Here is a 14,653-nt window from a genome sequence, read left to right as displayed (position 1 = left end):
TGACCCAGGAACTGAACCCGCATCTCTTACATCTCCTGCATGGGCAGGCGGGTTCTTTACCACTAGCGCCACCTGGGAACCCCATCCAATATGACATAGTTTTAACTAATTACATCCACAAAGACCTTTCCAAATAGGGATTATGTGGTGGGCTCTGGGGGGACAGAATTTGGAAGAACATTGTTCAGTCCAGTGTAGCATCACTTAAAAGTTGTACTTCTTTTTAGCTGCGCTGGGTCTCTGTTGTGGTACACAGGCTCCTCACTGCTCGCGGGCTTCCTCTCGTTGTTGAGAGTGAGGACAACTCTTCATCGCGGTGCTCGGGCTTCTCCTTGCAGTGGCTTCTCTTCTTGCGGAGCACAGGCTCTAGAGTACATGGGCTCAGTAGTTGCCCCTCAACATGTATGAGCTTAGTTCCCGGCCAGGGTTTGAACCCACATCCCCTGCATTGGAAGGGAGATTCTTAACCACGGAACCACCAGGGGAGTCCCTAGTATAGCATCTTAACACATCTTGTCCAGAAGAAGGACAGCCATGGCTGGTGAATGACCAGAGTCCCTCCCATTAGCCAGGAAGCGGGTATTTGGTCTTTTTTTGAGGTTTGGGCCATGTCCATGTCTTGTCTGTGTTCAGACGTGATTGTCTTGAGCCACCATGGTCATGGAGTGCCCTGGTCCAACACGGATGTTCTCTGAAGTTGTTTCTGTTCCATGGGAGAGCCCAACTCTGAGCCCTAGACCAGCTCTCAGAGATCAAGGCCTGCTGACTCCACAGGACCCTGTGTCCTTTGCATCATGCCTTCACCTAGAATGGAGACCCGGCCAGCAGGACTTGGGCACAGAGGACATGTGGATTTGCTAAATCTTTGCTGTGGCCTGCACTGCTCCTCCTGGACTCTGCCCTCAGAGCACCCTAGGAGGCTGGCGGCCATAAGGGAACATCCGTTGCTTCAGGATGGGAGGACATTTCCACACTGTCCCATTAACATTAACAGCTGCCCCAGGGGCTGCCGAGGGCCCCTCAGGCAGAGCTCCAGTCCTGGAAGCAGCCGTGAACGACAGGAGATGCCCATTTTCCAGCTGAGGAAGCAGAGGCTCAAGAGGTGCCTGTCCAGGTGTCTAATTTCTGTCACGCATCCAAGGCAGTCATCAAGACAGTTTTAGTGACCCTTTAGAGGCGGCCTTGCACGGGGGTGGGGTCCCAGCTCCCCCATCAGCCCCTGCCCTTGACCTCCCCAGCTCTGGGCCCCCTCTGCTGGCCCAGGGCAGCTTGTGCCCAGATGCCTGAAAACAGACCAACCAGGTGGTTGTATAAGCTGCAGTCAGCAGCTCCACCCCTAACCTCCTCCTCAAGTTATCTTTGCCTCCTCCAGGAAGCCCTACAGGCTGCATACCAGAATGATTGTGGTCCATCCTCCTGCCTATAGTTGGTGCTCCTGGGGTTCCCTGTGGCTGAACTGGTTCAGCAGTGACTCTGGGTGGGGTTCTGGGGTGGAACAGGTGGGGCGGAGCCCAGTGAGGAGGATGTGAGCACACAGGCACCTCTGTTGACACAGCAGCTCTGGACACAGCCCTGGGTTTGGAGCTGAGCCACCACCAGGGGTTCAGAGTTGGGCTTCCCCAGGTGGGGAGACTTCCCAGGTGCTGCTGAGTTAGGAACACCTCCATTCCGCCACCCTTGCTCAAGTGTCTCCAGCATTCCTGGGGTGTGGCGGGATCCCCGAGGCTGGCGCTTCTCCCACCAGAAAGCAGGTGCAGAATATGCTCGAGGCAAAGGTGCGGAACCAGGGAGGTGGCAAATTGCAGCTGCCAACAAAGACTGGCACTAGCCACCTGGTTCTGCAAAAATGAAGTCACTAGCCACCGTAGTGGCTGACCTTCAACACACCCTAAAAGGAGTTAAGGGAAAACTGACCAAAAAGAAAAGCCCCCTCTCATGTTGTGGTTTTTGTTTTTCAAATGTCACAGCTCACAAGGTGGCCTTGTAATCTGATTTTGTCACTAAGTGCCCCCTCACCCCCAGCCCAGCACATTCCCACATCGTCACAGAGTCTGTGGTAATGGCCGGGGTCCTCCTATGTGGTCTCCAGACAGGACGGCTCAGCTGACCCAGCGCCAGTTTGCCTTGATGGCAGAAGGCTCCAGTAGCTTCCCTATGGAGCCGACTGGGGTACAGGGTAGACAGGGAGTCCCTGGACAGCTCAGAGCTGCCTCTCCCGGCCTGACTCCTGCAGGTGGACGAGAAGGTCCCCGAGGAGCACGCTGCACCCTCCATCCAAAACAATGGCGCTCCGGGCCCTAGGCAGGTGTTCCTGCCGGCCTGAAGAGGGAAACGTGCCCGAGTGCCCGTCGGCTCCGCGGGGAGGGCCACGGGCGTGCCCTGGTGCCGTGGGTGAGGCCCATAGCCCTGCGGCTGAGCCGTGTGCCTGCCAAGCAGGTCGGATGGTGTATATGCGGCGACCGCTGCGCAGCTCGGAGCCCGCAGAGCGCAAGGGCTGGGTGCGGGCCCGCGGCCCCGGGGCCGGGGACACTAGTCGACGGGACATAGCTGAAGTCCCACGAAGAGAGCAAGACAGCGGCGCAAGGACGGGGGAAGAGGCGTCCGGGCTGCGCCGGCACGGCGGGAGGGGTGCGTAGTGTGGGCCGTTATCGGGGGACCCGCGCTGAGGCGAGCTCGTCGGAGGACCATGCTAACGCCCCGTCCCGGCCGACAGGCCTCAGGCCTGGGGCGCAAGCCCAGGGAGAGGAAAGCTAGCACCGTCTCGGGCCGGCCGCGAACTACATTTCCCGGCATGCCCGCGCGGCCGACCAGGGGCGGGCCTGCTACGGAAGAGGTTGCAGGAGGATGTGAGTCATTTCCGCTGCGCGAGCGGGGACTCACGTTCTGTAGTCGTGCGCGGAGGCCCGGAACAGCACGGAACTTCCGACTTCGCGCGACGGAAGTGACAGGACTGCGGCGCCGAGCGCGGAGCTGGGGTCGCGATGAGCGGCGTTTTGTCCGCGCCGGCGGCCGGGTGAGCTGCGCGGGGTCTCGGCGGGACCTCGGGCGGAAGGGGCGGGCGCGCGCGCTCACTGCTTTCTCTCTTCCAGGGCGCTCCGGGCGCTGAGGCTCGTGCGCTGGGCTTCCCGAAGCCCGCCTCCGCCACCCAGCGGCCGGGCTCGAGCCCAGCTCGCGGCCGAGGGCGACGAAGAGGATGATCCTCACCTCCCCCTTCGGTTTTCCTCCAGCAGAGCCGCGCCGCCCCGCTGGACAGTGAAGCAGTCCCTGGGAACCGGGCAGCAGCGACCCTGGTGGGTGGTGCTGCCCTTAAGCTTCTCCCTCATGGCTCTGGTCATTTGGTGCTTCTTTAGGCGGGAGACCAGCGCGGACCAGTGGTTGAGACAGATGTTGCTGGAAGAGGTACCGGAGCCCAGCGACGCTTCTGAAAAGCCTGGAGCTCCGGTGGCCCACGGGGCGAGGACTTAATGGGGTGCCAGGAACGAAGCAACAGACCTCAGCCCTTAGGCTTTGGCGTCGCGTTTGACCGTTTCTGTCCCCGTTATTACTTGCGTCCTGAGACTGAGGGACTTGAATGACCGACCTGGCTAAGCTGACCCCTTGAAGGCGACACAGGATGTTAGCAGATCGGAACCGGCTCCTTGTCTGATGCTCGTTTCCCATCGAATATGTCGGAAAGCTTTCTCAGATCCACGGAAAAGGTTTTGGTCGCAGCATGTGCTATTGGATTTGTGGTGTCTTTGTACATTATCATGTTTACAAAGCAACGTAGTGACACCTGTAGTCCGGTGTGATCCACTTTCTGAGACAGAGTGACTGACAGAAGAGTTAAACACTTTATTTTACAGTGTACTGTGATGTGTATAAATTGATGTTTAACAATAAAATTTTAAGTTGGTAATGTGAAGTTAAGCCAATTTTTTTTTAGCACTTCATTTTAGGAAAGGGAGCCTTCTAGTCATTTCAATTCCTTTAGTTCCGCCCCCACCCCCCCACCACCCGCCGCGCCGCCACCCCAGAATAGGAGCTGAGGAAAGAAACCTAAATGTAACTGATGGAATATGATCAAACAATACCAGAAATAATGAGCTTTCTCAGCTCTCTGTACATTTTTATTTTTAGCAAGGCAATAACTTTCTGAGTAGAGTAAAATTGGTAAATATTTTTATTGACAGCTTACAGTATTTTGGATATGTAAATGATTATGTTTCTCAAAGTACTGCTTAGTAGGAAGCGTGCTTAATTCTGGATTAAATACAGGACGCGTAAAGGGATGATTTTATTTACTTACCATTTTAGTAGAACATTTTATCTTGACTTTTTTGGTGCCAAAGTTAACTGGAAATTTCTCTCACTCGGATTGAAGACCACTGACTCTATTGCAGTGTACTGGCTTCTTGCAAGACACCTGCAGAAGTGCTCTAAGTGGCTGGCCCACCTTGGTAAATTATGCTTGTTAGGGAGGGGCAACTGAGTCAAGTATATTCATTTTTTTAAAATGGAGAGACCAAGATTTGAAAAGATTGGCCTAATCATAGCTCAGGCTACATCCTCAGTCCCACTAGTAGCAGAGAATTAAGACGTTCTTTCTCTGGCCTGGAGTGATTTTGACCTTTTTGGTTGTGAACCATTTTTTTTGAGCAACAGTCATTCAAACCTGAATCCTGGCTTTACTCTCACTAGCTCCTGCAAGAAAGAAGAACTAACAAGAAGAAATTTTGTTTTCATTAAAATTAACTTTCATATGATCAAAGCAATAAGCTATATTTGGAAAAGTTAGACAGTGTGGTAAGCAGAAAGAAGAGAATTGGAAACACTCGAGTCCTACCACCTAGAGATAACCGCTTTCAAAGCTTTTGGGGCAGAAGATAGAGACAATTTTTTTTTAATCCCAGGAAAAGTTACTGAGGTCGATGATCTCATATCTTCTAAGCAGCTGTGCTATTTTTTGTGTGTGTCTGGGTACTATCCCAGCCTTTTAAGAACATTCTTCAAAAGTCAAAAAAACGACAGTCTTTACAGCCTATCCCAATTCTCTTCAAGGAAGGTGCCTCTTGAGTGAGGAGGAAAAGGAGGCATCGTTTTAAAGATGCCCAAATTTCTTTATCTTGAGCCCTTTTTTAAGCTCAATGTATGTGGGCTTCCCTGGTGGCTCAGTGGTAAAGAATCTGCAGGAGACAAGGGTTCTATCTCTGGGTCGGAAGATCCCCTGGAGAAGGAAATGGCAACCCACTCCAGTATTCTTGCCTGGAGAATCCCATGGACAGAGGAGCCTGGTGGGCAACAGTCCACGGGGTCGCAAACAGTTGGACATGACTGAGCAGGCGCACACGGCTCTGTGCCTCTCCACTGGACTTCACAGGTGCTTCAAACTCCTTAGGTTGGAAACAGAATTCAGCTCTCCCAAACCTGTTTCTTTATATCCTTCCCAGCTTGGGACCTTGGAATTATCCTAGGCATCTTTCTCATTTCCTACATCCTGGCAAGTCTTCAAGATCTGTTTTGTCTTCCAAAGAATTCACGGGCCCTGTTTCATTCTCCTGCTTGATTTCCTTAAAAAATGTCCTGTTGTTCATTTTTTGCTATTTTAATTTCCAGGTTTCAATGTACAGTTTGTAGAAGTAGTGTATCTTTTAGGCAATGTGAACATATAAGGAAGGTAGTCACTCATCCCACCACCAATGATAGTTCATACTATTCGATGTGTTACTTGTATTTGAAAAAACAACAGGAACTTATATTCTTGGCAACTAATGTATGGAACTGCTATATCTTGCTTTGTCTTGTCACTTGAGGAGGAGCATTTTTCTTGTTAACAATTCTCAGCATTTTTATTCTCTGCGAGGTGCTCTTAAGTTTATGCCAAATAACTCTAATATCTTTGTACATCTTTGTTTGAATCTCATTCTTTTTTAGGCTGGAGTCTCTAGAAATGGAACAAATTAGCTTTCCATAAAGATCCATACCCCTTCCTTCTAGCCACACTTCCTTCAAGGGTATTCTTGCCGCAGGTTAGAGTGTTGTTGATTTTCTGTTCAGAATAACACCAGAGTGCCTGTTCCAAGAGCTCTTGTGCATTCTGTCGCTTCAGTCGTGTCCGGCTCTTTTCGACCCTATGGACTATGGCCCACCAGGCCCTTCTGTCCATGGGGATTCTCCAGACAAGAAGACTGGAGTGGGTTGCCATTTCCTCCTTCAGGGGATCTTCCTCACCCAGGGATCGAACCCTTGTCTCCTGCACTGGCAGTCAGGTTCTTTAGGAGTAGCACTGCCTTGGGAAGCCCCCTTCTTTGTTTAATTTGCATTAAAAAAAATTACTGGCGAGGTTAAACATTTAACTTGTCTTGGGAATTCCCTGGAAGCCCAGTGGTTAGGACTCTGCAATCTCACTGCCCTGAGGGCTCGGTTAAATTCCTGGTCGGTGAACTAAAATCCCACAAGCCACCCAGCCCTGCAAAAAAAAAAAAAAGAATGTCTCTTATGCTACGTATTTACAAAATAATGCACTCTGGGCCTGGGTTCTTCTTCCTCAAACGCACACCGTGCTTCTTCCTTCAGGGACCACTGTTGGACCTCCGAGTGAGTCTTGAGGAGGGGCCGGGGGCGAGGGTGGGGGGCGGATGCTGCCTGCCCCGGAGTTCCCGCCCTCTGTGCTTCCCCTCCCACCCTTTTGGCGAAGGGTGTGTGTCTGGTCTCCCTCTTGACTTCGCGCCTTTGGATTCTAAAAAATCAGCTCTATTGATATGCAGTTCATATTTACCCATTTAAAGTAAACAAGTGAAAATTTTTAGTACGTTCGCAGGGAGCAACCACTACCACATTCTAATTTTAGGACCTATTCGTACGCCTAAAAGAACCCGGGTACCAGTGAGCAGTCAGGCCTCTTTCTGCTCCCTTGTCTCCCACACCGAGCCCTAAGCAACTGGAGCCACTCTTCGCGGTCTCAGCATCCCCCCGGGGTCACAGAATGAGTGAAGGCGCGCGTGACAGCCGGGCCGCGCTGTCTTTACTCGGGACCTGTCCTCTGTCTCGGAGCTTGGAGTTGCGCAGGGCGCTGTCCGGCTTGCGGAGCGCGTGGGCAGCCCTGCTGGGGTGAAGGCTGCAGCGGGGCCGCGGACTGAGCGGGTGCGGGATGGGCCGTGAACGTGGACTTCGGGGACCCCGCGGGAGTGGGTGGGGGCGACCGGCCGGGACTGCGGGCTCGGGGCGTGGCGGGGTCCGGGGTGCTTGCGCGTCCCCTCTGGGCGCAGGGTGACCGGAGGCGCCCAGGGCCGACAGCTCCGCGCCGGGCGCCGGATGGGGGCGTGGCGCGCGGGTGTGGCGTGGCGGGAGGGCGTGGCCGGCCGGGCGGGGGGCGCGGGTGGGCTCGACGCGGGGGGAGATCCGGAGAGGCGGGGGCGGGCACGCGCGGCGCATGCGCGCTGCATTGTTTTGACTGAAAATGCCGTCGGTTTCGAAAGCGGCGGCGGCGGCGCTGAGCGGGTCCCCCCCGCAGACGGAGAAGCCGACCCACTACAGGTCAGTGCCCCGGCTGGCCGCGGCAGGAGCGGGGGCGGGGCAGGGGGCGGCCCCGCGCTCCTCGGGCCCGCGCGCCCGCGCCCCCGCGCCCCTGGGCCTGGGAGCTGCCGCCGGGTGCGGCCTGGGGCCCCGCGCCGCCCCTCTCCCGGCTCCCTCGGCCCCCGCCTCTCACCTGCCGGCCCCTAGCCAGCTGGCCCCCCAGCCTCCGCGCGGTGCCTGGGCTCTGGAGGGTGGACCGCCATCCTACTCGGCTGCCGCCGCCCGAGCACAGGAGGCGGCGCCCAGGTTCTGGAGTGGCACCTGGGCTTGGGGGCTGGGGGACGGGGTCGGGGGTCCCCGCACCTGGGTTGGGGACAGGAGAACAGCGCCTGGGGTCGTGGGTCGGGGCCGCCGAGAATGCGCCTGTGGTCGGGGATGGGGGACCGCGCCTGGGCTCGAGGGAAGGGCGGCCATCTGGACTCCGGCTGCCTCCTTGGCTCGGGGCTTGGTACCGGGGCCCGGGGGCCGGGGCGCGCCTGCAGTCCCGGAGGTCATGTCTATGTTCCGTATGAGGGGGCTGCGCGCGGGGTCTGAGGGAACGCGCCTGAGATCCAGGAGATTCTCCTGGGCTCTGGGGGAGCGGCCGCCTGGGACCGTCTGGAATCGGAGTGGGTGTCACGCCTGAGCTCCGAGATGGGCCAGCTGCGCCCTGGGCCAATCCGCGTCTGGATTCTGCAGGGTCGTGCCTGGGGTCGGGGACCGTGTCTGGGATTGACGAATCATTCCTGGGATCCGAGGAACGCGCGTGGGCTTTCAGGGCGGCGGTGGAGGGGAGTGGAGGGAGACGGATGAGGAGAGAGGGAGGCGGGGCAAGGGGAGAGGGAAGGGAGGTGGGGAGGGGTCTGAACTTGGAGTGAGAGGTCGCGCAAGAGATTGGGGATCACACCTGCGGTCTGGGATGGGTAGCTGCGCCTGAGGTGGGGATGGGGGGCTTCGCCTGGGGCGGGGGGCTGTGCCTGGGATTGGAGCTGGGGACTGCGCCTGGGGTCGGGGATGTGGGATCGTCTCTGGGGTCCGAGAAATGCGCCTGGGCCGGGGGAGCGGGGCGGGGGGACGGCAGAGTCGGGGATTGCGCCTGGGGTCGGGGCCTTCGGGCGCACGGGGTCCGACCCCTGCCCAGGAGTCCTCGGGCCGCCCGCCGGCGGCGGCGGCGGCGGCGGAAGCGACCCCAACGCTGTTTGTCTTTTTAGGTATCTAAAGGAGTTTAGGACAGAGCAGTGCTCCCTGTTTGTGCAGCACAAGTGCACCCAGCACAGGCCATTTACCTGTTTCCATTGGCATTTCCTAAATCAGCGTCGGCGCAGACCGCTCCGCAGGCGCGACGGCACTTTCAACTACAGCCCGGACGTGTACTGCTCCAAGTACGACGAGGCCAGCGGCGTGTGCCCGGACGGCGACGAGTGAGTGCGCGCGGCTGCCGGGCGGCGCGGCCCACACCCGGCGGGTGCGGACGCGGGTTTCCCGGCCCCTCGCGCCGGAAGGCCCCGTCTCCGCTTTGAACTTTCCCCGTGACCGCTGGTCTTGGTGGGGACATTTGTCAGCCAGTGCGGGAAGGACCGCGTGCGGCTGGGGGATAGCCCTTGCAGGGGGCAAACCGACTTTGCTGCGCTTCCCGCTTTGATCACGGCCCAGTTCTCTGAACTCCCTGCATTAGAGCCAACCCTCACGAGGTACAGCTTTTGAGTTTAGGATCATTTTGTAGTCGTCTCTTGCTTTCTGGTCAGAGAGCTTGTTAGGAGGTTTGCTCACATTGTGCACATGTATCCAGAATGGCTTCTTGCTTGCTGTTTATATGTTTAAATTTTAAAGAATTGACAGGAGGGTTATTTGCAGACTGTCACTTGTATAGCACTTTTAAAGTTTAAGAAATCCATGTTTTGTTTTGGTTGCTTTTTTTTTTTTTTTTTTTTACAAGTTTCCTAATGGTGTTATGAACAGATGTCTTCATTTTGAAGTATGTAGAATACGAAAACAAGGAAAGTACAAGTTAGATTGTACTTTCATGAAACCAGCAGAGATCTGTAGCAGGAGGTCTTGCTTTTTTCCTGTGGGCTGTGTCAGGAGAAAGGGCCTCCCCAGTCCCTCCTGGAGGTGAGGTGGCGGCACTGTGCCCCAGGGCCTCTTGGAAAAAACGTCTAGGGTTCAGCTTCTGTCAGATCCAAGTCTGATTTGGGGGAGGTCTTTTTGGTTTCTCAGGGGATTCCCTGGTGGCTCAGATATTAAAGAATCTGCAATGTGGGAGACCCAGGTTCAATCCCTGGGCAGGAAGATCCCCTGGAGAAGGGAATGGCAACCCACTCTAGTACTCTTGCCTGGAAAATCCCATGGACGGAGGAGCCTAGCAGGCTCTGACAGTCCATGGTGTCACAGAATCAGACACGACTGAGCGACTAATGCTAATCGATAAATATTTTAAAGTCTTTCTTGAATCTACTGCAGTGTTGTTTCTGCTTTCTGCTTTGGTTCCTGGGCCCTGGGGCATGTGTGATCATACCCACACCCCCTGTGTTTGACGGTGAAGTCTTAACCAGTGGACCATTAGGGAAGTCCCCTGTTTTTCATTTAAAAAATGCTTAGGTCCAGGGAGTAAACTTTTGATGTTTGGCGATCATCTTAAAAGCTCTACTTCCTGAGAGGTTTTTAATTGAACACCAGATAGTCAAATAAGGTTGTTAAGGCAGCCTGTAGCCTGTGGAAATAATGTAACTGGCTTCATTTTGGTTAAGATGGTATTATATTCTGTGAGGTCTTAAAAGTGCGTTATTTAATTGCATCTTGAGCTGCTGTTTCCTGCAAATGGGTGTTTGGAAGAGAGATGTTTTTGCCTAGCTAAGGCTTAGCCCCGACTCCTCATTTCCCGCGGCCATGTCAGTCACCTCTCCTGAATGTAAGCCTTGAGTTGCCCTCAGGGGGCCACTGATGAGACCCTGCTGCAAAGACCCAGTCACCTAGTGTGTGTGACCCCATTCCAGAGCCCAGGATGGGAGACTGATTGGCAGTATTCATGGATGATGAAAAGAAAGCGTATTTTAGTGGCTGTTTTGGGTTCCAGAGTCTGAAGGGCCTGGTATTGATTCAGACCCATTGCTGGGCTTCAGGGTAGGGTCCAGTTCCTGAAGAGTACTCCTGAAGAGTACTGCGGTGAACACCTACCTGGTGATGGTCCTTTTAAGCTGGGTTTAAACATTAATTAAATAGTATTGCAGTTTATTATAAAAATGTTAACATGGGGAATCCCCTGGTGGTCCAGTGTCAGGAGTACACACTTCCACTGCCAAGGGCCTAGGTTCAGTCCCTGGTGGAGGAACTAAGATCTCACAAGTGGGGCAGCATGGCCGGGGGGTGGGGGAGGTGGGGGTGGAAACACTTGCAGCCTGAATAGCATGCAAGTCATCACTGAGAAGAGTGGGATTAAAATGGGTGTCTGACACTGTTTGGGGTGTATCCTGTGAACATGTACACATAGTGTGAAAGTACATGTGTGTCTTCTTAAAGATTTCCTTTGTGACTTTTATTGAGCAAGTGAGATGACTTGCTTTAGCCCCACAGGAAGTGTCTGACAGGCCAGACGTCTCCCCTGAGAGTCTCTCGTTAGTAATCACTACTCATTCGGCCTGAGATGGACTTTCCTGGAGTCTGTCCTGTTGAATTACATATTCTGGCTCATGCAGGGTTGCCATGGGATCTGTAAATAGACTCTACCCTTCAGAGCAGGGAAATAGCCTCCTTCCTTTTATTTCAGTTCATTGCTTCTTGAAATGTCTATTTTGGGCTTTTATAGGACCAACCTATTACTGTAAATCATGAATATGTATCAGAGAGCAAAGACCCTTCAGTCAGCTCAGGTGACTTGTGCGTCCAAGGCGGTTCTGCCAGTCTGATGGAGCCGTGGGGCTGAGCCACAGGCAGGAGCGGGGACCCCCAAGAAGGCTGGCATCCCTGATGTCAGTTCCTGTGCTAGGCATGTGGTCATTCTCCCCTCTTGCTGTCGCCCCTTCTCCTGGGGCGCCCTCACCACCTGTCCCCACCACCCCAGTGAGAACTCCAGCTGTCTCTGGGTAGCCCCCCATCCCCTCTCCCCCACGGGCACACCCCCCACCCCGCAGTCACCCCTTTTCCCCAGCGGCAGTCACCCTCCTCTCTGTCACACCTCCTCCCTGGCCCCGCCCCCGCTTCGCCCCGCCCCCAGGGGAACACCCTGTGGGCCCGCCCCCCCGCGGCGCCCTTTGTTCCGGTGGCCACGCCCCTTCCTCGGCGGGGCGAGTCTGGCCGCGGGGTCACGTGGCCCCGCCCCACCCCCGTGGGAACTGGCCTCCCGGCGGCTGGGGCCACGCTCACTCCGAGTCGGCCCGGCGCTGCCTCTGGCCGCGGGGTCAGGCCCGCAGCCCCGGGTGCGTGTTCCCTCACTCCCCGTGCGGATCCGTCTCAGGTATTCCCTAGGCTGGCTCTTCGAAGAAAGCGGCGCGGGCCGGAGCGCAGCGTGGCCGGAGGTCTCTCCAGATCAGCCGCCCGCTGAGAGCTGTCCGAGAGCGGCCCCGGGCCCTCAGCTGGTCCTACTCGCGGGTCTTGCTTCCGCTCCCCGGAGACCTTGTATCCCTCCTGTGCTGGTAAAAGGTGTCAGGTGCGTCTACAGAGGTCGGTTCAAAGCGAAGGCCCTTCCAGGACTCCGAGGGGCCCCTCCTGGCCCCTCCCGGAAATGTTTTCATTGGCAAACAATACAAGCAGCCCCCAACTCTGCCCAGTACAAAGTTGCCTCCCTCTTTGCTGATAACCCTCCTTCTGCCAAAGTCAGGCCGCCCGTGGGTGGCCTTCCAGGCCCCACGTCTAATAGATGTTTTCTTGGTTTTGGTAAGAAGTGGGCCTGCCCCCCCATCCTGTGCTGTAAGTTTCCAGGTCCTCTAGAGGCCTGCCTGCCTGCCTGCAGGGCTCCCTGCCGTGGCTCCACCGGCAGGCCCTGTCCTCTCCCCACTGCACCGGGGGCATCTGGTAACACGGCCCCATTGCCTCAGCGATGATGTGTGATTTGGGGACCTTCCACCTGTGAATCTGGGCACCGTGGGAGCTTGCTGACCTACAGAAACTTTTCTACATGTCCAAGGCTTGGTGTGCCTGTTGTGCCATACGGGTCCTTAGTCTAGTCTCTCTGCTGAGAGATGCTCTTGCCATGTTTAAAGAGTCGGGTGTCCTGGGACCCAAGGCTTAGTTAAAGTCTGTTCATTGCAAGAGGGTTATAAATCCTGGGACCCAAGGCTTAGTGAAAGTCTGTTCATTGCAGGAGGGTTATAAACTCTTGGTGTTAAACCGACCTTATGAGTAAACTCTGCTTGGGCTTTTGGGGGTGAGGTGAAAGCCAAGGGCAGGCTGGGAACATGAGAGCAGAATATTTAGAAGTTGTGCATGCTCAGTCACGTCTGACTCTGTACGACCCTGTGGACTGTAGCCCGCCAGGCTCCTCTGTCTACAGGGTTCTCCAGGCAAGAATACTGGAGTAGTGTGCCATTTCCTCCTTCAGAGAATCTTCCCCATCTAGGGATCAAACCTGTGTCTCCTGCATTGCAGGCAGATTTTTTAACCACTGAGCTACCTGGGAAGCCCTATTTAGGAGTCAGGGGCTACTTAACAGTCTCGAGGAAGACACAGGCTTACAAGCTGACCAACTTAAGGACATTACAATCAGGTGACTGAGTTGGATCTGTGAGAGACCAGTAGGTAGAAGAGCTAGAAGAAAGTGAGTGATGTTAGCACTTCAGTCTGTCCTGCAATGAGTAAAAGGGGGCTGTGAGAAGGCGAGAGCTCTGGTGCTCCTTGGGGGTGAGTGGGGAGATGGCCACCGCAGGGACAGGATCCCTGGAGAGGATGGCAGCTGGGAGGTGCAGAGGAGGGCGGTGGACATTGCTGGGCTGATGGTCCACGTTAGGGATTAATGAAGGGTGACTAGCCTGGCTCAAGAGTCCAGGGAAGCCCTTGGAAGCCAGAAGCTGGGGGTGCAGAGGAAAGGTGTGTCAGCCTGGGGTTAGCTGGCAGCCCCCCACCCCTAGTGTTGGAGAGGAGACTCTCAAGCTTCTCTGCACAAGACCCCCCCCTTTTCTTCATCCCCTTACTCCCCTACCCCCAGCTGGGTGTGACCCACAGGTCTTCCTTTTCCCATTTTTCTGCTGCCACTCACTTTCCATTCCTGTTCCTTGAGGACCAGGAGAGAATCACTTTGTACTTGAGTGTCCCTCTGAGCCCAGTGGTCCTCCCAGTGCGGCCCCAGCCCAGCAGCCACACCGTCACCTGAGGACTTGCCCTCAGTTTAGACCCACAGTTCCCACCAGTGTCAGCCCAGACTGTCCAGATGGTTCTGATGCGCTCCGGCCTGGCTTGCTAACTGGTGTTAACGCAGAGTGGCACTGGGTCTGTGTGTCCACCATTGCTTGGGTGAGTTGCAGGAGGGAACTGCTGGAGCTGTGTTCCTCTCTACCCCTCCCTCCTGGCTCTAGCGGCTCCAGAGCTTTGCGGCAGACCTGTGTCTGACATGTGCTGCTGCACCACGGCATCCACGGAGCCTGTGTTAATTACACAGAGTGGGTCACTGGTTGTATGGGCTTGTCAGCTATGGACACCGCCCTGAATTTGGTGGGCTGTGGGACTGAGTCATGTTACACGTGCTGCCAGGCTGTCAGTGGCCTGGGGGTTGGATGACTGAACTCCTGCTTTGAGGAAGCACCTGCCTGCCGTATTGAGCTGACCCCTGGGGTCTCCCGGCCCCTTCCCCACTTCGGTGAGGGCCTTTTGTCTCTTAGATGTTCTTAGGCAATGGCACCCCACTCCAGTACTCTTGCTTGGAAAATCCCATGGAAGGAGGAGCCTGTTAGATTGCAATCCATGGGGTTGCTAAGAGTCGGACATGACTGAGCGACTTCACTTGCACTTTTCACTTTCACGCATTGGAGAAGGAAATGGCAATCCACTCCAGTGTTCTTGCCTGGAGAATCCCAGGGATGGGGGAGCCTGGTGGGCTGCCGTCTATGGGGTCTCACAGAGTCGGATGCGACTGAAGTGACTTAGCATAGTGTCTATTAGTCGTTCAGTCGTGTCCAACTCTTTATGACCCCAT

General features: G+C 55.5%; 2 protein-coding genes across 6 annotated transcripts in view; both read left to right on the top strand.

Moving 5' to 3' along the window:
• Positions 1-2,961: 2,961 nt before the first annotated feature.
• Positions 2,962-3,898, top strand: UQCC4 (ubiquinol-cytochrome c reductase complex assembly factor 4). The gene is given in 2 exon segments (NM_001076512.1): positions 2,962-3,013; positions 3,090-3,898. Coding segments are annotated over 2 exon segments (408 nt in total). The 5' UTR covers positions 2,962-2,981; the 3' UTR covers positions 3,466-3,898.
• A 3,532-nt stretch (positions 3,899-7,430) lies between these two features.
• Positions 7,431-14,653, top strand: part of UNKL (unk like zinc finger) — a 32,662-nt gene continuing 25,439 nt past the window's right edge. Inside the window, exons 1-2 of one of the 5 annotated variants that reach the window (XM_005224601.5) lie at positions 7,431-7,515; positions 8,848-8,954. Coding sequence is in view for 2 of the 5 variants with exons in the window: in XM_005224598.5 (XP_005224655.1) it covers positions 7,439-7,515; positions 8,745-8,954 (287 nt within the window). In the remaining 3 variants the exon portion in view is untranslated. Of the gene's footprint in view, positions 7,516-8,744; positions 8,955-9,072; positions 9,225-11,451; positions 12,176-14,653 lie in introns of those variants that run through there. The other 4 variants (XM_005224598.5, XM_010819174.4, XM_005224602.5 and 1 more) reach the window with 4 other exon arrangements.

Source organism: Bos taurus, chromosome 25 (assembly GCF_002263795.3).
Source record: "Bos taurus isolate L1 Dominette 01449 registration number 42190680 breed Hereford chromosome 25, ARS-UCD2.0, whole genome shotgun sequence".
Lineage (NCBI taxonomy): Eukaryota > Metazoa > Chordata > Mammalia > Artiodactyla > Bovidae > Bos > Bos taurus.
The sequence above is the reverse complement of the archived record's forward strand: the minus strand, read 5'-3'. Positions and strand labels throughout refer to the sequence as shown.